Genomic DNA, 21,956 nt, shown 5'->3' with positions numbered 1-21,956 from the left:
CATTCTTTTCATGTCTAAAATGTTTTGTAATATGGTTACTTTCTGAGGACCTTAGCAACAATACAATAATACATAATGTTAGTATCATTTAAAAATAAAATGAAAAAAACCTCAATTTTTGGTCATTTAATTTTTTTTATTAAAAAATGGAACTACATTTTTTGATAATTTTTTATGGGTGTTGTACATGACTTCTCTGTAATACTGTATTTTTTTCATATAATTTGAACTTTAGGTTTTCCCATAAAAGCATTAAATTTATTACTCTGTTTATTCCCTTACAAATATTTAACTCGAGATAAGAACTGGTCTTTGAGGAAATTAACTAACCTAAGAACAACATCAAATTGTAAAAGAAACGATTTTGTTTATTATTTTTCTTAAAAATTGGGTTCAAATTAGTGCATTCACAAGGCCGCGTGGACAGTGAGCCCATTATAGTTCAACCTTAAGCTTGTGTTTTCGCTCTTGTATTATTCATTCATAACATAAAAAAGATCCAAAGTTTAAAAAATTTGGAAGTAAATTATTGTGATCAGCGTGTAGTAGTTCAGGCCAATCAAATTAAATTTAATTAATAAGTCCGTCAGACCTTAGTAATATGTTTATCAAGAAAGCACTGTTTGTATTTTTTATTAATTTTTTAAACTGAAGGTGTATTTTTGGTTTTTATTTTTTTTTAATAGTAAACCCTGAACCGATTTGAAACAAATTTTCGGCATATGTAAGAAGCTCGAAGGGTATCAATGCCAATGAGCAGTACTAATTTGATTTTTTTTAATGGAATACATTTTTTCTAACTATCATATGCAACCAGCAATACAACAGAATGTTTTTGTTGCATTGTTTGGTACTAACTGACCTACCCCAACAGCATTAAGTACACATTTTATGCAACCAACAAAACACTATACCAATTTTAACTCAAATATTAATAAATTTTTAGGGACTCTTTTTGTTATTAGTATCGTTGGTAGGCAAAGGCATCAGTATCTTCTATATGTTCTGTACTTTTTGTATTTCTTTTGAAGTACATTCAGGAGAGTATGAGTGGGACAAATGCCTTTATTTCAATAATTATAAAGAACAACTGATTTTTTTAAAACAGTAAGCGTACAAGAAATTATAAGCTCTTTTTGAAAATTCAAAAAATACAGTTTAAGATACAAAAAAAATAAACAGTAAAAATAAAAATAAGTCATCTTCAATGGTTTCTTGTAACTGTAAAAATATCCGCAGCGTTTTGAAAAATATTAGACAGATTGTTCAAAAAATACCATTTTTTTGTATTTTTTTTGGGGTGGGGGATTTGAGGTCATATATTACATGGGGGCTGTAAAATTTATATGAGGCAAATTGCGAATTGGTAAAGTTTGATTTTTTTAATACAGTTCACGAAATATCTGCATTGTTTTTGTCTCTTACTTTTGAGAATTGAATGCTCTAATTGTATTTTTTTTAAATTCGTTGCTCAATGGAACTGCGCTCTCTGACATTAACGGCACTATTGAGGATGGGAACGCTTCATATCCTTTAGTAACCCCTACACTAAACAAAAAATCACGTATAACACAAACGGCCTTTATTAGAAAAAAAAACCCACTTAAACTTTGAAAAATCTGAAATAACTACAACATGACTTTACTTTCACAACGCTCAAAGGGATCCCCTCCCTCTAGCAGTTCCTGCCGTGCCACAATCTCGTGGTACTTAAAAATTTGCAACTGCAACTGATCGAGCTGTTCTGTGGTGAAAACAACTATAAACCAAATTTAGAACAACATTCCCAAAACCACAATTCTCACCTTGACACTCTTCCTCCTCCCCCTTCACTGGCTCCTCTTTAGTACGAACTTGCAACAAGTTTAGAATTTTCATGCCAGTGCCTCCGGCACAGAACGCTTGACTTGTGCCGAGCATTGTGCACAAATACGACAAAACCAATTCGTTTTCGATACTCCTCTGGTACGTTTCTTCAAACTTGTGCACCAAAATATCCACGAATCGCTGAATATCGAAATTCCTAACGTAAGTTTTCGAGAGAATTTGCGCGAGGCTGCAGCCGAGGAGCGACGCTCTCTGTGACAGGAACTGAAACGTTAGATTATCGTCAGGACACGGGTGTTGCAACTGGCTGAGAGTGTTTTCCACGGAAAGCTGCACGTGGTGCAACTTGTGGTACTGGTAGATTATGTGCAGGATGCGATTGGCGCATTCTTTTTCACTCGAAATTGCCAAATCTTCAATCTCTTCACTGTCGCAAGTCAAGTCAATGAAATTAAATGTTGTGTCAAAACGCACATCCGGAATATAGACTTGTGCCTGCTTTAACTCGCTCAGAATCGCCCCAAATGAGGGCACAACCTCGCTAGGTTCAAACAAATAGCACTCTATTTCAGAAAAATTGAATTCGTTTTGGACGCCAAATTTCACTTGCATGAAACAGGTGCTTTCGTCTGAAGTTAGATCAATGACTTCCTCTTTTATAGTAATGGCAGTTTTAATAGTAGTGCAGTCGTTCCGGCACTGCACTCTACGGACCACAGCCCGGTTCAGACAGCTGGGCGGGTAGAAGCGAATTTTGGGGCGGCGTCTTCTCGGATACGTGGTTTTGGCCGCATATTGGTCGTTCATGTAATTGATGACCCCTTTACAAATTCTAATTTTGTAATGTTTCTTGGAATGCTTTTTCTTGTTTTCCGGGTCTAGTTTATGTTTTCTTGAAGGTAGATCGTTACTATGATCACACTCGTTAGGGGGGCGCATTTTAGGAGTTTGATTGAAACAATCTTTCAGGTTTATTTTTACTCTTATGGAGTTTTTCTGTTCTTGTTTTTCTTCTTGGGTCGTCTGCACGTAGCTTTTATCTTTGCTACTTTCAGCAGAAGGTTTGGGTAGATTCCCCTTCTCCTTCATAAATTTTTCGATATCAAGAAGAAGGGGATCAGTTACTTTTCTGAAAAAAAAATCACACTGCGTTAATGCACAATTTCCTGGCAAGGTGTTATAATAACTATATTTTCATCGCGTTCAGAAGTATTACAAAACCCAAACACAAGTGGGGTAAATGCAATATTCCCTATATTAATAAAACTTGATTACGATGTTTCATTAATCATTACACCATTAAATTAAATAAATGAATAATCAGTAATGAGAACAGATAAGATGATAAGGCAAGCACATTGAATTGTAAGCCGTACAGGGTGGGTAACCTTATCGCGCACTCAAGAAAATCGCGACTTTTAATGAAATAAAAATCCTGAAATTTTACACACCAGCCTGTACATTGCTAAGGACCATTCTCGATTTTTATTAAGGAATGAAATCTCTTATGGGAGTTCCAATGTAAATGACTACCGCTGTACCTCAAAAACTATCAAACATATTTTCATAAACTTGTATCATGTAAAAAAGAGATTTTTTTCCTGTTTATCGGCCATTTTAGATATGCGATAGGTTACCTACACACTCTAATAAAGGTAGAAAAAGTTTGACTAAAGTTAAGGATTTCTAGAAAACGCATTTTAAGAGTTGTTTTCGAATTTTTTAAATGGCCAATAAATTTATTCTTGTTGTTTAACCCGATAATTTCAAGTCCGATGAAAAAGTGTTTGTAAATAACACCTCCACAGAGGTAGCCTTATTTGCAATCGAAAATCGAGTGAGCAAGAGATAATTTACAACTCTCTCATAAAAAGTAACCGCAAACAATTAGACCCGGACTTGAAACATAATTTATGATCACCCCTGACGATGCAAACAGATGTCCAATACATGGCTGGATTTATAAGAGAAGATTTCAGAGATTTTAAAATTTCTTTGGGATAAACATTCTTTGAATAAATGAGAAATGTGATTTCATTGAAAATACAAGGTACCTAAATTAATGTTTTGCTTTTATTTCTTGTACGAAGGACGAAAGTTTATTGATGAGAATGCATTTGAAATAATACTGGTCGGTCATTAATTACTCCGGTGATAAATAAATATTTAAATGTTTGGGGAACGGAGTAACAAACCAGGTATATAATCCAGCCAGTTCCCTGTAAACACGTCTTTGTCACCTCTTTTCTGGAAAAAACGATCATTTGTCTCGAATTTGAGTCACTGGCAGCCCTTGGGTTCAAAACTTAGGCCGCGCAATTAGAAAAGTACATCGCTTCCATGATACTGCGACCTAATTACGTGGAAAATTATATTATTTTAAGCTGAGAATTGACTTTTTTTTTCAAATATGATGTCACTTTGATCTATTTAGTTAAATGTTTTGAGAAAAATTGGAAATTTTGTTACTTTTACGTTTTTAGAGCATTTTATCAAGTTTTCAGTAAAGAACTGATTTTGGTAAACTTCCTAAACTCCTATTTTTGGGAAATTAATATTGGTTTGGTCTGTTATATGGGTCAAGCAAATACACCCAACAACCCTTTTCAGGACACTGGTATATAAATGCAAGTACAAGTGAGTGAAAATCATTTACTTTCGAAACATTGTTCCGTAGATTTCTCTATGACATTTCGAGTTTCCGAGTTTTATTTTTCTTCTGTATATTTTTTAATTAGTTTAGTAATTAGTTTAATTAGTGATTTATTAGAAGATGGTATAATTTGCCAACAAAGGGATCAGTTACCAGTAGCCGACCTCTCTGAAGCCCCTTATTTACAGTCTCGCAATAAAACTGATGCCTGCATTGAAATATCCCAACGAAATCTTTTACAATCTTACCCCAATTACAGTTCACATTGTCACCTAAATTTACGACGCCACAAAAAGCAACTCATAAATAAAAATAATTTTTAAAGTTAAAATGTAAAAGTGCGTTTAATTCAAAATCTGATTGGTATTTTTCTTCGCTAATTTCGTAAACAATTATCTGAAGTAAATACGCGTGGTTTAGTGTAAAATTTAAAATTTGATTTTTTGGTCGAAAATTACTTTATTTAATTATCATTTTTATCTGCAAGTAAAAAATTACCAAAAAATTACAGGAGATACCATTCGAACGTACAACCAGACGTGGAAAATGCAATATTTTTTTATTTAATTTGAAATCGCGATTTTCTTAGGTGCGCGATAAGATTGCCAAGGGGGGTGGAGGAACAAATGCCCTTCTGTAGTTATGCTGTTTTAAAGGAACAGTGGAAATCGGTTATAACGAACGCTCAGATGTAATAAATAAAGTGAAAGTCCCAATTTAATTGATACTAGGGTAACCAGATTTGAAAATAACAAAATGCAAGGAAAAAAGAGAAGGGGAGTCGCATTTTTCTAAATAGCAAATGTAACGTATTTTTGTTGATAATTAATTCTTTATTTCAAAGTAGCAAATCGTAAAATGTAAAACAGAGACATCGCATACAAATGCTTGTCCAAATGTAACTATAGTAAAGTAGCACCATACAAATTAAATGTAAACGGAATATTTTTGAGAGGAACTAATTTCTAATGTTTTATTAGACAACAAATAATCACAAAACTCTTGACAATTAAATTTTTTTAAATTAAAATATGTAAATATAAGTGCCTTAACAGTTGCTATTTTAAACCTATTCCGGTCGTCTGTCCACTGTGAATTTGTCAACGAAAATACTCGTCCTATATTGGCGATAAGACAAAAAAAATTAACAGATTTTGACCAAAAATTCAGAATAGATATCTTTGTTTTCCAAGGAGTAAAAGTAGTCCTGCCATAGTCCTATAACCTTCATTTTGCATTTTTTTTTTTTTTTGGTAGAAGTCAACGTCGCATTTTATAAAATTATTTTTTCAAATAAAGTTGATAAAGATATAAAATAGTTATTAATGATTAGATACCGCATTGAAACTATAAATTACATTAACTATTAACTTTTTAAAGTGCATAAATAAATATGCACAAGTGCATAAATAACAACTAATTTTTAGAGAAAATGCGACTTTGGTGTTTACGTAGTTTCTTTTATGTTCAAGTTTGTAAATTTCTTAGATTTTTAGATGTCTTCCCAAAAAGAAATTTGTTTCAGCCCCAACCACTTGAAACAAATAAATTGGTCGAACTGTTCTGTCCAAGCTAGAGTTCCTCTCCTCCCTATATAGGAACTCTAGTCCAGGCATACATAATCCAGACAACTTTGGTATATCCCAATTTATAGTAAAATTGCAACAGCGCATTTGTATTTTTCGGAGTGAAGAATAAGGAACAAATTAAGACTTTCTATAATAGAATGTTAAACTAAATCCCATCCACATATTTTGAGCTAAGAAAACCCACCAGAAACTCTCAAATTGTGCTCCATTTCACTCCAAAAAGTTCAAAAGCGCTGTTGCAAAATTCTACTATGAACTGAAATGGAATATAATCATGTAAAAATTATTTTTGCATTAAATTAACTTTGGTTATGTTATAAGAAATTTTGATTTTTTTTTACTTCCATTGGTGAAAAAACATTCCAACGATCGGTTTGTTAAGCTACTTTGAACGGCTTCAAAACATCCCATAGTCTTCAAAATACAATTGTTTTCTCTTTAAATCCTCTTAATTTTATCTTGAAACGTGTACATTATGGAATGGATAAACCATAACAAGCTTTCATTAATCTCAATTTCAAAAAAACCTTTTATTTATATTTATATATTTATAAATTTTTATTTATAATAATATATTTATTTTATATTTATATATATTGTTATAGTTTATAATTTATTACGTCAGGATTATAGGGTAAATAAACTACGATCTTCTCAACAGGACCTTTTAATTTTACTTTACTCTACAAAAGCCAGTTACAGACTAACTTATTTTCTAAAAATCCAGACATTCGGCATTCATCTTTAACACATGTTTCCCATCTTTCACACTCGCCCTAAAAGCCCTCACACACACTAACCATTCGGACCTCCCAAGCATCCCTTACAATTCTACGAATTCATATCAATATATATAAATATATTTTATATATTTATAAATTTTTGTATTTATATTTATTTATATATATTTTTTCTTTATATATTTATAAATTGTAAAATTTAAGAAAAAACAGGACATTTTATTAATTCAAAAAAAAAAATCGGACACGGACAAAGACCTTCAAAAAGAAGACGGAAAAATAGGACGTTCGGTCACTCTAACTTATACGCTTATGACTTAAAAATATCAAACCGCTTTAAATTAGCAAATCACATTCTTTAACTAACTACTGACACCAAAAACTTGCTTGATAACGTGACATGTGATATATTGTTCAAAATAATCTTAATTTGTTGTTACTAAGTCAAAGAATGCTGAAATTTTATAAAATTGTTTATATAAACAATATTATCGTTTACACTATAACTCTAGTAATCCGTGTATGCAGGTACATGTCCAAAAATTAAATATCCACACATTTCTTGCAGAGTATAATTTACTTTTTCTCAGTTTTATTTTCGGACGTTGGAGCAATACATACGATATTTTGAATTTTTACAACATTGTATAAAAATAAATGAATCTACATAAATAAGTAAACGTGTTACCTAAAAGATTGTTTAGCGGTTTTGTAAAAAAGGTAAAAAGTAAAAAAGGGAAAAGATAAATTTAGAAAACTTGTTGGTTTCGATTGAAATAAAGATTTAAAATCATATTCAGATTCAAACTCTAAAAATTACGAAGACCATCAGACATTTTTTGTACAGTAAATTTTTTGTAGCTCAGTGACAAACGAAACACTTAAATTTTGGCTCTGATTAATGTAGAATCGAATGAGCTATAGCGGAGTCTAAGTAGTAACTTCGAAGACGTTTAATTCTTCCAATCAAAATTGTAGAATTTCGCTACAGTAGGTAATTATTCAATGTAACTTATTACTTTAATACATGTATCACAAACTGTAAATTTATTCAATCTACAGTGCGTTTAAAAAGTCTTTAGATCAACACTTGCTGTGAAATTTTGAACGTATGTTAATTTCTTACGACACTACACACGAAAATCGCAAAAGCGCGATTGACACTTCAACAGAATAAAAAAATAATAATAAATATGAAAGACAATAAAAATCTATCAATCTAAATTCCACGGCAAGAGTTGATCTAAAGACTGTTTAAACGCACCGTATCTATAGACCATATTAGAATATTAAAATTAATGTAAGCGTCGCTTCTAAGCTTGAACATTTTTGTTGAAACTTCCAAAGTAGGTACAGCTCTAAACGGTAAAATAAAGTTTCATAGAAAACGCATATTTTTTAAGCTTCTGCAGATTTCTCTAAATTTAATTTAATTTATTTCTTTTTGATCGGTTATTTGGTAATAGATAAATTAAATAAAATCTAGACATTCTTAAAAAAAATTAGATTGTTTGTTGCTGAAATTAGATATTGTTGGCCATCCAAAAATTAGGAACTAGTTCCGCCACTGGTTACATCGTACGCACGTGCACTTTTGTGACGTTCTAGGAACAATAAACTTTTCCGAGATTGTAGTAAAATTCAAAAAATAAAACAAAACTCGACAACAGCTGTAATGTTACCTACAAACAAAAAAAGTAAACAAATAGATTATTTGCCGTATTATCATCTGTATACCCAGGTAATTAGGTATCTTAATTCTTAAGAAAATAGATTAATGCTTTGTTTTCTGTATCTATGTATCTCAAACTTTAGAACTCACTTAACTTGACAATTAAAGACAACGTTCGGTTAGAACGAACAAGTTGTAAGGAACAAATTCTGAAGTCTCCTGGGTGTTCATTATAACCAAGTTTCACTATACCATCAACAGAAATGTTTGGATAATCCGAACAGAAAGTTTGCAGAGTCCGTTCTGATTACGAGAATTCATAATAAATAATATCAATAATAATAATCTGAACACCTTTGGTTTATTTATGCACTTAACCATGCAAATATCTACATACAGGGTGTCTGGGCGATTTGAAAAAGTCCATTATTACTCTTTAAATGTTAGAAAATTAATCACTTTTTTACGAATGCCATCGATACTAACCCTCTGACTTACCTAAAATAATTTTCAAACATTAAACAGAACACCCTATATTTTTGGATACAGCTCTTAACACTGATGTTTTTAACTAATTTAATTGGTAGTTCGGATAATAGAGTCGCTCGGATCATAGAGGGTTCGGATTATCCAAACATTCCTGTTTAATTTTTCCGATTTTCTGGCGTTTTTTGACAAAATTTAGTGCAAATTACACAAGGGTTCATTTGACGCTGCAAAAATGAATAAAGAGGCTTACGACATTATTTACTAATGATCAGGAAGCTGGAAGACGACCGAAAATGATCCGCAAGACCTGAAACAACAAAATGGAAAACTTAAATTGTATTAAGTATGATTCATTCGAATAACAGACACGACTATTTTATCGCATACTCAAATGACTTGCTCCTTGCCCAAGTGAAAACACTGAAAACTATTACACAATTCAAAACAATGCCAAATTATACACTTATTTAGGAAAGAAAATAGCACAACTCTTCAGAAATAGCCAATTGTACGAAACATACTTACAAAGTATAAGTTTCAAACTTTGAGACACTGAAACAGGTTACTTTCCGCCCTTGTTAAGTAACATAACACCTCCCACCACCATTACTTATTTACACCACTATACGAATCTTGGCTAAATTACGACAATTTTCAAGCAATTGTACAATTATTACCAAGTACTTGAAGCTAACTTTTGCTTTAAAACACTTTGTTACTAGTGAAGAGAACTGTTAAACCCTTTCTACCGGTTGAGTTTTGGGTGTTAGGCAACACACTTTACACGTTTTTATGAAATGTTCTTAACTCATTTTTTATTTATTGTGCACACATTGTATAAGAACTCGGTTTTACTGTAGTTAAGTACTTCCTTATTATTTGATTACGTTAGCAAATAATAAATAAACAAATGACCATTAGTTAGGCAACAAGTTATGCACTCAACTGACCTCAACTGTGATGACCTCAAATCAAAAAACACAATTTGTGTAAAAACCTGCTTTTACAACAATGCGAGCTAGTTGTTGTTTGGCTGTAAACAATTGGAAAACATTTTAGTTAATCGGCTTATCGATTAGAGTGTGGAGGTTAGGGGGAGACCTTAAACTTTGTACCAAATTAAAAAGTGTGTCTTGCGTGACCGTGGAAAATGCAGCAAGCCTTTCTTGAATTAAATGGTGTTAGAACCAACGTTTTGACCTATGGGAAATGGGTGGAAGAGTCGTTTAAACCAACGGAGGCCCGAGACATTATTTTGGTGATTCCGGGGAATCCTGGATTGACAGGGTTTTACAAAATGTTTATGCACACCTTGAATGAAAAAACTGGCTTTCCAGTGTGGATTGTGGGCCACGCTGGGCATGAACTACCGAAGAAGAATTCACTTTTTTCAGTGCAACCGTTGCAAGGGAATGAGGGGTTGTTTGGGTTGAGGGGACAAGTGGAGCACAAGGTTTGTGCTTTTTTCACGTATTTTTTACTAATTGTTGGTTCTAGCTTGATTTTATTAAAAAATACGTCCCGGAAGACGCAAGACTCCACCTAGTCGGGCACTCAATTGGCTCTTACATGATTCTGGAGCTACTTAAGGAAGAATTAGTGAGAAATAAAGTCGTTGATGTTAAATTACTGTTCCCAACGTTCGAATACATGGCAGAGACAGCTAACGGAAAGTTTTTAAATTTCATTAAACCAATCATTTGGTTGGTCGTTTTCCTGTCGTGGATTTACACGATCTTGCCCTCGATTTTATCGAACTTTTTAATGTATCTTTACATGAAGATAATGTGTATACCGAAGATGCATTTTAGGACAATGGTTCACTTAATCGAGCCTAGTATTTTAGAAAAAGTATTTTTCCTGGCCTATGAGGAACTCCAAAACGTTAGAGAACGAAACGATACGCTTATTAAGGAAAACTGCAATAAAATCAAATTCTTGTATGGGCATAAAGACGGATGGGCTCCTCCAACTTACTGTGATAACTTAAAAAAAGACATTCCGGGAGTCAACACCGAGATGAGCCACTTCGACCACTCTTTCGTCCTAAAGCAAAGTCGCGAAGTTGGCAGTGTTGTAGCTGGTTGGATTTGTTAATTTTTTATTGAATAAAAGGTTTTGGTTCAAGTTTTGTTTGAATTTAGCGCCCAAGGTTGTAGTAACTTGTTTGGTGATTTCACCGCTGCCAACAGCTCTTCTCGTAAAAAGTGTTGACAGAAGGTGAGAGCTTAACTTTAATTTGTGATTATTTCGTTCATCCGTGAATTATTTACGATTTTTTTACCTTTTGATTATTACAAGGGCCAAGTTTTTGGTGTTTGTGTAATCATTTTCAGGTTTTTAGTCAAATAGTTGACGTGAATAATGTTTGTTGTTTTTGTAGGTTAGGTCAGACCTTGCTCATCACAGAAATGGTGAGTTTTTAAGTTTTATAATTCAATTATCTAATGGTTTGTAATTGTAGCCACGTGAACTTCATGAAATTAAACAATTTCTCCTCACAGCGAGGAGAAAGGATGCCAAATGTAACGTAGTTATTTTTTTCAACTTTTGGTTTTATTGAATTGTTTATTGTAGCTGTGAAGATTAAGAAAAACCCGGAAAACACTAAGTTTAAAGTACGTTGTTCAAGATTCCTTTACACCTTGGTTATCACTGATAAGGAGAAGGCTGAGAAGCTGAAACAGTCGTTGCCCCCAGGTTTGTCTCCCTTTGGTCCTTTGGTCACATCTTATTGTTAATTTTCAGGTCTCCAAGTGAAAGAAGTGAAATGAACTTGAATTACTTTTACTTTTATAACTTAAATATAAATGTTAACTGAACAAAAGTGGTTGTTTTTTTTCTTGCCTTTTTATTTACATAGTTGTCTCATGTTGGCGAATATCAAATCTGTCTTCAGAATCTGAATGTGAAACGTCGGTTTCCATCAGTTCATAATCATAATATTCCGTTTTTCCCTTTTTTCTGAAAATGTTTTAATATTGGGTGACTTCTAAAAACTAGTTGTCTTCAAGTTTATAATAAATTTAGCAACTTTTGAATGTTAAAATTTTACACTTTAAATGAAAATATACAGGGTGTCTGTATTTCGAGCTCCATTATGGGGATTTATCTCAATTATAAGAGGGTAAAGTTGCGCATTTTTATGCTGAATACGGAGGACTATAAGTTAGGAGACGAAAGGAGATACAAAATGGCACGTTTTTCTGCACCCAAAAAAAATAGTACGGCTGAGTTAAAAATGAGGGCGCTTCCAGCAGTATACCGTCGAATAACTGCTTAGCATAAAAGTGCGTAACTTTGCCCTAATTTAACCATCTTATAGTCACAATACAATTGTGATTCCCTATAGAGGAGCTCAAAAATTGGACACCCTGTATTTTTTTTGACAATCTACACTCGCCCGGAAGTACAAATTCCTTGTCAGCATCCAGTATTTTAAAATTACCTGTTTTTAAATTTGCCGCAAATATTCAAATACAGGGTGTAACAACAAATACCAAAAATTGCGATTATCAAAGCACCAACCAACAGCAAACAGATCGTATCAAACGGTCCCCAGTCGCCACTTGGATCACTATATTCCACAAATGGGACCAGAGTCGGCATTGAAAAATTATCTGCTGCACTAAACGAATTAGATAATAAAAAAACTTAAATAAATTAAATCACGTTGTTTCATTTGCCAAATCCCCCAAACCTTCCGTCAAACTCCTCTCTAAATCTTCACCCAATTGGTGAAAAACAGTTCTCCCCAACCAGTCAGCAAGGTCATAGCGCCCCATTTGCCTAAGTCTGTGTTCCAAAGTTTCATGGGTGTCCCCTCTACCTTCACCCACAGCAGAGTTCCAGTGTAGGAGGAGGTCAATACAAGACTCATCTTTCGGCAATGCTTGTTCTTATAAACTGAAAATTAGGAAATTGGGAATTGAGGTTCGGGGGTTTACCGGCTTGCCATAACTCGTTTGGCAGCATGTACGATTTGAAATGGGCGGCCGCCACCAAACGGCGGCATTCTTCAGGCAGGAGGTGGTCGGAGAGGTATTTCAGTTCGGCAAAATTTAAGTCTAGAGTGGCCAAGACGAGGGGCACATTCAAAAATTGAAGGACTTTCATTCTGACTGCGTCAAATGGATGCGTCTGTTTATTTGGTTGCATACCCATTCAAATTGTTGAAGTTAATTTCTAGTTTAATTAAAACACGAAACAACTGATTTTTCGTTTAAAAACATGTTTAAACCCTCAGAAATTGTAAAAATAATGTCATTTTTTGGCTTCCTTTTTAAGAAATTTTGCGCAATGAGGTAAAGTTTTGGTCATTTTTGAACAAATTTGTTAATTTTGTCGTCCTGGTTTAATAAAAACTCGAATAAAATTTGATTTTTGATCTAAAAATGTGTTTAAATTTCCAAAACTTGCAAAAATACTGTGATTTTTGACATTATTCTGTGATTTATTACCTGGCTTTTTAAGAAATTTTGTACAATAATTGAGTTTTTTTTAATAAACGATTAGAAAAGGTAATTTTTTTGGTAATTTTTGACCAAATTTGGCGATTTTTTCGTTCTAGTTTAATAAAAGCAGGAAGAAAAACATGATTTTCAGTCTAAAAATGTGTTTAAATCCTCAGAACTTGCAAAAATAATGTCAATTTGTCATAATTCTGTGATTTATTGGCTTAGTTTTTAAGAAAATTTGCGCAATAATTGAGTTTTTGCTAAATAAACTGTTAGAAAAGATAAATTTTTGGTAATTTTTGGCCAAATTTGTTGATTTTTTTGTTCTAGTTTAATAAAAATAGGAAGAAAAACATGATTTTTTGGTCTAAAAACGTGTTTAAATCCTCAGGATTTGCAAAAATAATAAAAATAATGTCATTTTTGACATAATTATGTGATTTAATGGCTTATTTTTTAAGAAACTTTGCACAATAATTGAGCTTCTGCTGAATAAACGCTTAGAAAAGGTAAATTTTTGGTAATTTTCGACCAAATTTGTTGATTTTTTCGCTTTAGTTTAATAAAAACAGGAAGAAAAACATGATTTTTTGGTTTTAAAACGTGTTTAAATACTCAGAACTTGCAAAAATAATAAAAATAATGTCATTTTTGACATAATTATGTGATTTAATGGCTTATTTTTTTAAGAAACTTTGCACAATAATTGAGCTTCTGCTGAATAAACGCTTAGAAAAGGTAAATTTTTGGTAATTTTCGACCAAATTTGTTGATTTTTTCGCTTTAGTTTAATAAAAACAGGAAGAAAAACATGATTTTTTGGTTTTAAAACGTGTTTAAATACTCAGAACTTGCAAAAATAATAAAAATAATGTCATTTTTGACATAATTATGTGATTTAATGGCTTATTTTTTAAGAAACTTTGCATAATAATTGAGCTTCTGCTGAATAAACGCTTAGAAAAGGTAAATTTTTGGTCATTTTCGACCAAATTTGTTGATTTTTTCGTTTTAGTTTAATAAAAACATGATTTTCGGTCTAAAAATGTGTTTAAATCCTCAGAACTTGCAAAAATAATGTCATTTTTGTCATAATTCTGCGATTTAATGGCTTATTTTTTAAGAAATTGTGTGCAATAATTGAGGTTTCACTGAATTAACACTTAGAAAAGGTACATTTTTGGTCATTTTTGCCAAATTTGATGATTTTTTCGTTCAAGTTTAACATATCAGGAAGAAAAACTTGTTTTTTTTGCCTAAAAACGTGTTTAAAGCCTCAGAACTTGCAATAATAATGCCTTTTTACATAATTCTATGATTTATTGGCTGACTTTTAAAGAAATTTTGCGCAATAATTGCGTTTTTTTAATAAACGCTTAGAAAAGGTAAATTTTTGGTCATTTTTACCAAATTTAATGATTTTTTCGTTCAAGTTACAGAAAAAAACTTAATTTTTGATCTAAAAACGTGTTTATATCCTCAGAACTTGGAAAAATAATGTCATTTTTGACATATTAATGACAATGAAAGACAAGATAGCTTCAATGCCAGATTAACTAATCATTAATAACTATTTTAAAATTTTATCAATCTTATTTAAAAAAACAATTTTCTTTTTATAGTTTTGAAACAGCCAGCAGTTACCAAAAAAAAGTTACAATTTGAGTCTCTTCTAATTTACAACTAAAATTTTATTTATTTATTTTTTATTTACATTACTGGTGTTGTCTAACACGCCAAAAATCCCCCATCAATGGGGACGCAACTCCCTGTGATCATTTGCGCCTTATCACTCAATAAAAACAAGACACCATCAACCACATCCTCAATTTCGGCAAACCTGGAACAAAAATGAAAAAAATGACAATTTTTTATTGATTACGAACCGATTTAAGGGAATTTTGGCCAACATAGGGCCGCCCATTTTCGGGTCACTCCAAATTTTTCTGCCCAGATCTGTCATAACAACAGTAGGGTTCACGCAGTTTATCCTGATGTTGCAAGGGCCGAATTCAAGGGCCACAGCCCTTGTGAAAGCATCGACTGCGCCTTTGGTGGCACAGTAGAGCGAGTGGTTCAAAAGGGCTGCTTTGGAGGCTTGGGACGAGATGTTGACTATGGCGCCGGGTGATTTCCTGGCAACCATGTCGCTTATCACAGTCTTGGTGATGTTTATCAAAGCTTTAACGTTGACAGCAAATATCCTGAAAGGGTTGAAATTGGGCAAAAGTTGGCCGAGATTGAGGCTTCACCTGTCGCATTGTTCTTGTGTGATTGACTCCAAGGGGTCAGTGAACGCTATGCCAGCATTGTTCACTAAAAGGTCAATTGGGAGGAGTTTTCTAAGGGTGGTGTTTGTTGCTTCCCAGTTGGAAATGTCAACAGCGGCGAATTCTCCGTTCGGTATTTCCTGTTTCAGTGTTTCTAATAATATTGACTATGAAAATCGAAGAAGTTTTGGTTTTAATTTAGCTATTTTGTTACCTAAAGCAGTAGAAGATAGGTCGATTGCTAAGACAGTGGCACCACATTGGGCCAGTTTAAGGGCAAGGGCTCGTCCAATACCTTGACGGAGTTATTTTGTAATTCAATAAAAAATTATTTTACTTACCGGAGCCAGCTCCTGTAACTAGAGCCCTTTTACCCTTGAAGTTAATTTCCATGACTGTGTTAAGACACTGTGTTTTAGAAACTAAACTAAAATTTTTGATTTGAAATTAAACAAGATTAGATAATTTCATTTGAATAAGATAGGTCAAGGTTACGGGATATCACAGGCTCTCTATTTTTGTTTATTTTGTTCGAGAGGAATGAAAATACTGTTACTACTACCTATTTGGAAGGAAGATGAAGCCATATCGAAAAAAAAATTAACAAAATATTATTTTATTAATTCACTATGATAAATTTATTATTAGTACTATTATTATTAATAAATATATTAATTAATAAAATATCTAAGTTAATTTTTTACCAATTTTTTTTTAGATAGTTATCTCAAAAATCAGCGAAAACACTAAAACCAAGTACAAATAAATAATTTTCTTCGTAAATTTCGTGATTTTGCCGCTTGTTTTTACAAAATCTTAAAAAAAAAACAGGAATTTTTAGTTCAAAAACGTACTTAAAGGCAAACATAACGCAATTACTGAGCAAATTTTTTGCTTTTTTCTGGTTTTTTTGGCGAGACTGCTCAAAATGAGTAAACTAACATCAATTTTTGGAACTTGCAAAAATAATGTCATTTTTGTTATAATTCTGTGATTTGTTGGCTTATTTTTTAAAAAAATGTGTGCAATAATTAAGTTTTTGCTGAATAGACTCTTAGAAAAGGTAAGTTTTTGGTCATTTTTGATCAAATTTGGCGATTTTTTCGTTATAGTTTAATAAAAACAGAAAGAAAAACATTATTTTTTGGTCTAAAAAGGTGTTTAAATCCTCAGAACTTGCAAAATTAATGTCATTGTTGACATAATTCTGTGATTTAATCGCTTATTTTTTAAGAAATTATGCACAATAATTGAGTTTCTGCTGAATAAATGCTTAGAAAATGTAAATTTTTGGTCATTTTTGACCAAATTTGGCGATTTTTTCGTTCTAGTTTAATAAAAATAGGAAGAAAAACTTGATTTTTGGTCTAAATGTATGTTTAAATCCTCAGAACTTGCGAAAATAATGTCATTTTTGTTATAATTCTGTGATTTATTGGCTGACTTTTTAAGAAATTTTGTGCAATAATTGAGTTTCTGCTGAATAAACGTTTAGAAAAGGTAAATTTTTAGTCATTTTCGACCAAATTTGTTGATTCTTTCGTTCTAGTTTAATAAAAACAGGAAAAAAAAAACATGATTTTTGATCTAAAAATGTAAATTTCGTGATTTTGCCGCTTGTTTTTACAAAATCTTAAAAAAAACAGGAATTTTTAGTTCAAAAACGTACTTAAAGGCAAACATAACGCAATTACTGAGCAAATTTTTTGCTTTTTTCTGTTTTTTTTTGGCGAGACTGCTCAAAATGAGCTCCTTCGAGTAAACTAACATCAATTTCGATCTAATTATGTACATTCTCAGGCACTTTTATAATTTTTTTTTCAAAAAACTTCAAATACTTATCTCATTATAGTGTTTGTTTTATTAAAATTGAAATACTAGTTCAAAAGCGTATTCAAGGGCCTGAATAAAGTGAAAATAACGCGTTTTTTGACTAAATTTAAAAAAGCTATTAATTAAATAAACAAAGAGAATACGATTCATTGTGATCTAACTTTGTAATTTTTCATCAAATTTTTGGCGACTTTTTTTTTGTTTTTGTCTTACAAACGTGCCAAAATCTAAATTTGGTTAACAAACAAAATACAGTAATATCTTTCAACAACAGACACCGATGGGAAATCTTAAACTGTCCGTTATAGAGAGGTGTCCACTAATGGGAGGTGGAAATTTTAATATAGGTTTTGTTACGTTCCTACAAAATGTCCGTTGTGAAGAGGTGTCCGTTATTGGGAGATGTCCATTAACTGTACCATTAATTTCGTTGTAATGTTGTGATTTTGCAATAATTTTTGGCGATTTAACTCAAAAACGTGCCATAACACTAAACAAAATGGAATATAATGTAATTTTTGTTTTTGATTTTGCAGTTTGTTTTATAATAATCTCACAAAAAACTTGAGATTTTAGTTCAAAAACTTGCTTTTAAAGGTTTCTGGTTAAGGTAAAAATGTTGCTTTTTTGGCGAAAGTTTGCTCAAAAAGCGAGTGAAATCAATTGAAATAGACAAAATACCATCCAATTTATCTCTAATTTAGTACAAATTTAGTAGGTCCTAAGATTTCTTAATGTTTGCGAAGTAATGAATTTTTGATTGCAAAAGGTAATTTTTTCTATAATTTGATAATTTTTTGATTATTTAGTTAAAACCTTCGTTTTTAAAAGGTAGAAAGAACACGATTTTAAACCAAGACTTGTGGTTTTATATGGTTTATTCGACGAAATTTCTGCTAGTTGCTAATGAAGTTTTGTGGTTTTCGGCTTATTTTTGACGAAAGATGTTTTAAAAACAAAGTAAATCGTATGAAACAAAAAAAACTATACAAAATTGTTGTTATTATTATTTATTTTTATATTATTTTAATTATAATAATTATTATTATTGCTATTATTATTAAAGTAAAAACTATTGAGAATTTGGTGATTTTTCATTAAATTAAATTTTTCATTACATTAAAATAGTTCTACTTTTTTGAATAGTTTTACTGTAATTGATGTTTGAAAAGTGAATATTTCCACACGTTTGTTTTGACATTTATCGGTCTATAACTCTGAAACTAACAGACGTAACCCCATTAAGTCGTTTTTTATTAATCTGTTTTTTCCAAAAAGGCCACTGTTCTCCGTTTAACAGTTTTCGAGATAATTGCAGACAAAAGCAAAAATCGAACAAAAATTTATAACTTAAAAACTATTGAGACTTTAGCGTTTTTCCCAACGCCAGTCGATTCCCTAGATCATTTTACTTAGATTTACATCAAAATAGTTCAACTTTTTCGAATAGTTTTGCCATAATTGACGTTTGAAAAGTTAGTATGTGAATATTTCAGCATGTTTTTGTTATTCGTCTGGCAATAACTACGAAACTGATAGACGTAAACCTATTAAATTTATTATCATTAAATGCTTTTTTGAATTTTTATTTTTTTTTCAAAAAAGATCATTGTTCTTTGATCAATAGTATTCAATAAAATAGCAAAGAAGATTGAATTGAACAAATTTATCATTATAAAAATTTTCGCATTTTTTACAAGATCAATTTTTGTTGAAAAATACCCAAGCTAAACAGACAAACTACACTAAAAGTGGTAAATCTTGTGATGTTTTGCATGAACGTATTAAAATAAGCGACTATTTATAATTTTTTGCATTTCTGCTTCCAACACAAGAAAAAAAGGCCACATGTTGTTTTAAATATTTATTCAACACGCTACAAATCCACCATCGATAGGTAAACACGATCCCGTAATCATGCTCGCCTTATCACTCAAAAGAAACAGAACCACGTCAACAACCTCTTGAACCTCCCCAAACCTCCTCAGTGGTATTTTCTGCAACATGGGTTCTGCAACTTTCGGATCAGACCAACCCAAGCGCCCCATATCTGTCATAATAACAGTTGGGTTAACACAATTAACCCTTATATTATGGGGGCCCAGTTCCAGGGCTGCAGCTCGAGTGAACGCATCGACAGCCCCCTTGGAAGCACAGTAAACCGTGTGGTGCATTAACCCAGCTAGCGATGCCTGAGATGAGAGATTTACAATGGAACCGGGGGCTTTCCTGGCTAGTAAATTTTTTGACACGATTCTTGTAACATTGATTAAACCTTTTGTATTAATGGCGAAAACACTAATGGAAATAAATAAATATTTTATTTAAAAATGGAAATTTTTATAAGTACCTACCTATCCACATCTTCCTCTGTGATTTCCGTCATGGGCTTAACCCACCCAAGGCCAGCATTGTTGACCAAAAGGTCAATAGGGCCTATTTTAGACAAAGCAGAAGTGGTGGCGTTCCAGTCGCTTAAATCGGCACAGATTGTCTCAATCAGGGGGCTTTCTTGTTTTAAAGTATTCAAGTGGGTTTGGTCGCGACCTATTGCCACCACTTGGGCCCCACATTTGGCTAGTTGTTTGGCAATTTCGCGCCCAATTCCTAAATTTCGTCGTAAACACATTTTTTATTTTTCATTGTTAAAAAAAACTTACCTTTGGTGGCACCGGTCACGAGGGCACGTTTACCAGTAAATGAAATTTCCATGTTGACACTAAATCATGGAATGGAATGTTTTAATCAGAGACGAAGGTCAGGCAATGTTACGTTTATTGACAAGTTATAAACTCGTGATAAGTAACAAAATAAAGTCAAACTGAGGCAAATTCAATTGAATTAGCATTACGGTAGGTTATCAATGCATAAGCGAAAATCATTTTGAAAATTTGTTAGAGATTCGAAAAATTTTTATTTTTTTTTAAACGCCTGGTACATTATGGATTCAATAAACTACCAATAAGGTACAAAAAGTGTTTCTGAAACGTGATTAAAAGTTTATGTAATCATTGTCAGCTGTTCGATAACTTCTGGGCCAATTATTATCTATTCTAAGTGAAATTATTTTGCTTTATTTAAAAAATTATACAATTTTTCAATAGTAATTAGACCCAAAGTTAAGCCTTTCTAATATGCGACGATTTAGACTTTCAAAGAAGATATGGAATTGTTATAAACAAAAAAAAGTATAAATAAGTACAGAAAATCTGAATTTGTTAATTTATTTGATATGATATATGAACTATAACATTTACGTATACAATAACAGTAAATACAGACTGTTTATAAAACAGTGTAGGATCTCAGGTGGTTCTGGAATTTGAATTTGTCGCATTGAATTATTTTATTTCTATGAAATTTACGAAATGTACCAATTTTTATCTACCCAGACAACCAGTAAAAGCAATTTTTTCATATACATTGTTTGTTTTTTCTTGAAAGAAGCGGCAAACTTTTAATACCTACTACGATTTATATTCAGTTATATATTTTTTTAATTTTTTTAAATTTTTTATTGATTTATATATTTATATTTCATTTATTTTCAACTTTAGTAGAGTATAGAATGTTACTTCTGGGCCAGAACATTTGGCGTCTTAAAAATCAAGGCAAAATCTTACAAATTAACTGTTTGCCCAAAAGCAAACAACCGAATAGGGCCTAGAACCTCTCAAAAGTCATTAATTTTTATCCACCCCAAAAGCTCCCAAATATCTGTAGACCACCAAAAATTGGGCACACGAAAAACAGGGTAGAATCCTACAAATACGCTCTAAAAAAACAATAAAATACCTTGTTTTTACACACCCCAAAATGGCTTTTTACTTCTGGACCAGGACGTTTGGCGTCTTAAAAATCAAGGTAGAATCTTACAAATCTAACTGTTTTCCCAAAAGTCAACAACTAAAAAAGGCCTAAGACCACTCAAAATGCATTAATTTTTATCCACCCCAAAAGTATCCAAATATGTGTAGACCACCAAAAATTGGGCACATGAAAAAACAGGGTAGAATTCTACAAACTTGTTGTTTTTCTAAAAGTAAACATAAGAAAAATATCTAAAAAACCTACAAAATGCCTTGATTTTAGACACCCCAAAAATAGCTCTTCATTTCTGGACCAAGCCAATTGGCGCATGCAAAAATCAATTAAAATTACCTCAAAACTGCTCTAAAACCATTGTCAAATCTCTAGATTTCACACACCTCAAAACAGCTTTTCATTTCTGGACCAAGCCTATTGGCGCATGGAAAAAATCAATGAAATACAACTTAAAGCGACTTAAAATCCTCGACACTCCAAGTAAAATTACTTTAAAAACCAGGAAAAACCTTTATAAATTCCCTAGTTTTTAGATACCCCAAAAATATAGCTTTTCATTTCTGGACCAAGCCAATTGGCGCATGGCAAAGGTGTTAAAAAT

General features: G+C 32.0%; 6 protein-coding genes across 10 annotated transcripts; 2 read left to right on the top strand and 4 right to left on the bottom strand.

Moving 5' to 3' along the window:
* Window positions 1-1,567: 1,567 nt before the first annotated feature.
* On the bottom strand, window positions 1,568-9,742 carry LOC659404 (uncharacterized). 4 transcript variants are annotated; one of them, XM_971222.5, is made up of 4 exons: window positions 9,496-9,708; window positions 9,221-9,277; window positions 1,806-2,956; window positions 1,568-1,759 (listed from the first exon to the last, which is right to left on the bottom strand). In XM_971222.5, exons 2-4 carry the CDS (start codon window positions 9,223-9,225, stop codon window positions 1,629-1,631), a joined length of 1,287 nt encoding a protein of 428 aa, XP_976315.1. In that variant the 5' UTR covers window positions 9,226-9,277; window positions 9,496-9,708; the 3' UTR covers window positions 1,568-1,628. The 4 variants fall into 4 exon arrangements, with proteins under 4 accessions (XP_976315.1, XP_008196648.1, XP_008196647.1 ...); XM_008198426.3 differs by lacking the exon at window positions 9,221-9,277 and having other exon boundaries at window positions 9,648-9,742; XM_008198425.3 differs by lacking the exon at window positions 9,221-9,277 and having other exon boundaries at window positions 9,496-9,706.
* A 177-nt stretch (window positions 9,743-9,919) lies between these two features.
* Window positions 9,920-11,097, top strand: sturkopf. The gene is made up of 2 exons (XM_965778.5): window positions 9,920-10,423; window positions 10,468-11,097. Exons 1-2 carry the CDS (start codon window positions 10,121-10,123, stop codon window positions 11,065-11,067), a joined length of 903 nt encoding a protein of 300 aa, XP_970871.1. The 5' UTR covers window positions 9,920-10,120; the 3' UTR covers window positions 11,068-11,097.
* LOC659536 (large ribosomal subunit protein eL38) lies at window positions 11,074-11,797 on the top strand. 2 transcript variants are annotated; one of them, XM_008198427.3, is made up of 5 exons: window positions 11,074-11,190; window positions 11,354-11,384; window positions 11,435-11,495; window positions 11,548-11,670; window positions 11,719-11,797. In XM_008198427.3, exons 2-5 carry the CDS (start codon window positions 11,382-11,384, stop codon window positions 11,742-11,744), a joined length of 213 nt encoding a protein of 70 aa, XP_008196649.1. In that variant the 5' UTR covers window positions 11,074-11,190; window positions 11,354-11,381; the 3' UTR covers window positions 11,745-11,797. The 2 variants fall into 2 exon arrangements, with proteins under 2 accessions (XP_008196649.1, XP_970928.1); XM_965835.5 differs by lacking the exon at window positions 11,074-11,190 and adding an exon at window positions 11,282-11,306.
* LOC107398448 (uncharacterized) lies at window positions 11,742-13,547 on the bottom strand. The gene is made up of 4 exons (XM_015982526.2): window positions 12,918-13,547; window positions 12,643-12,868; window positions 12,419-12,598; window positions 11,742-11,934 (listed from the first exon to the last, which is right to left on the bottom strand). The coding sequence occupies exons 1-4, from the start codon at window positions 13,132-13,134 to the stop codon at window positions 11,826-11,828; spliced, it is 732 nt and encodes a 243-aa protein (XP_015838012.1). The 5' UTR covers window positions 13,135-13,547; the 3' UTR covers window positions 11,742-11,825.
* Window positions 13,548-15,083: 1,536 nt separating this feature from the next.
* Window positions 15,084-16,173, bottom strand: LOC659664 (L-xylulose reductase). Its single transcript, XM_965950.5, has 5 exons — window positions 16,039-16,173; window positions 15,912-15,992; window positions 15,680-15,851; window positions 15,314-15,631; window positions 15,084-15,267 (listed from the first exon to the last, which is right to left on the bottom strand). The coding sequence occupies exons 1-5, from the start codon at window positions 16,088-16,090 to the stop codon at window positions 15,156-15,158; spliced, it is 735 nt and encodes a 244-aa protein (XP_971043.1). The 5' UTR covers window positions 16,091-16,173; the 3' UTR covers window positions 15,084-15,155.
* A 3,208-nt stretch (window positions 16,174-19,381) lies between these two features.
* On the bottom strand, window positions 19,382-20,469 carry LOC659735 (L-xylulose reductase). Its single transcript, XM_966012.5, has 3 exons — window positions 20,191-20,469; window positions 19,885-20,137; window positions 19,382-19,828 (listed from the first exon to the last, which is right to left on the bottom strand). The coding sequence occupies exons 1-3, from the start codon at window positions 20,240-20,242 to the stop codon at window positions 19,399-19,401; spliced, it is 735 nt and encodes a 244-aa protein (XP_971105.1). The 5' UTR covers window positions 20,243-20,469; the 3' UTR covers window positions 19,382-19,398.
* Window positions 20,470-21,956: the final 1,487 nt, after the last annotated feature.

This window comes from Tribolium castaneum, chromosome 6 (genome assembly GCF_031307605.1).
Source record: "Tribolium castaneum strain GA2 chromosome 6, icTriCast1.1, whole genome shotgun sequence".
NCBI classification, from domain to species: domain Eukaryota; kingdom Metazoa; phylum Arthropoda; class Insecta; order Coleoptera; family Tenebrionidae; genus Tribolium; species Tribolium castaneum.
The sequence above is the reverse complement of the archived record's forward strand: the minus strand, read 5'-3'. Positions and strand labels throughout refer to the sequence as shown.

Bases quoted from the DNA above. Each gene is read 5' to 3' on its own strand.
- LOC659404 (XM_064357336.1), bottom strand. From the start codon at position 9,095: ATGATCCGAGCGACTCTATTATCCGAACTACCAATTAAATTAGTTAAA. The intron at 2,957-8,979 runs GTAAGTCAGAGG...TTTTTTTTTCAG, and splicing joins ATGTTTGAAAATTATTTTAG to AAAAGTAACTGATCCCCTTC. The intron at 1,760-1,805 runs GTGAGAATTGTG...TTTGGTTTATAG, and splicing joins GGAGGAGGAAGAGTGTCAAG to TTGTTTTCACCACAGAACAG.
- sturkopf (XM_965778.5), top strand. From the start codon at position 10,121: ATGCAGCAAGCCTTTCTTGAATTAAATGGTGTTAGAACCAACGTTTTG. The intron at 10,424-10,467 runs GTTTGTGCTTTT...TGTTGGTTCTAG, and splicing joins GGGGACAAGTGGAGCACAAG to CTTGATTTTATTAAAAAATA.
- LOC659536 (XM_008198427.3), top strand. The intron at 11,496-11,547 runs GTAACGTAGTTA...TGTTTATTGTAG, and splicing joins GAGGAGAAAGGATGCCAAAT to CTGTGAAGATTAAGAAAAAC. The intron at 11,671-11,718 runs GTTTGTCTCCCT...GTTAATTTTCAG, and splicing joins GAAACAGTCGTTGCCCCCAG to GTCTCCAAGTGAAAGAAGTG.
- LOC107398448 (XM_015982526.2), bottom strand. From the start codon at position 13,134: ATGGGTATGCAACCAAATAAACAGACGCATCCATTTGACGCAGTCAGA. The intron at 12,869-12,917 runs GTAAACCCCCGA...TCAGTTTATAAG, and splicing joins AAACGAGTTATGGCAAGCCG to AACAAGCATTGCCGAAAGAT. The intron at 12,599-12,642 runs GTGATTTAATTT...TAATTCGTTTAG, and splicing joins GATTTGGCAAATGAAACAAC to TGCAGCAGATAATTTTTCAA.
- LOC659664 (XM_965950.5), bottom strand. From the start codon at position 16,090: ATGGAAATTAACTTCAAGGGTAAAAGGGCTCTAGTTACAGGAGCTGGC. The intron at 15,852-15,911 runs GTAACAAAATAG...CAATATTATTAG, and splicing joins CCTATCTTCTACTGCTTTAG to AAACACTGAAACAGGAAATA. The intron at 15,632-15,679 runs GTGAAGCCTCAA...CAACCCTTTCAG, and splicing joins ACACAAGAACAATGCGACAG to GATATTTGCTGTCAACGTTA.
- LOC659735 (XM_966012.5), bottom strand. From the start codon at position 20,242: ATGGAAATTTCATTTACTGGTAAACGTGCCCTCGTGACCGGTGCCACC. The intron at 20,138-20,190 runs GTAAGTTTTTTT...GACGAAATTTAG, and splicing joins CGTGACCGGTGCCACCAAAG to GAATTGGGCGCGAAATTGCC. The intron at 19,829-19,884 runs GTAGGTACTTAT...TATTTCCATTAG, and splicing joins ACAGAGGAAGATGTGGATAG to TGTTTTCGCCATTAATACAA.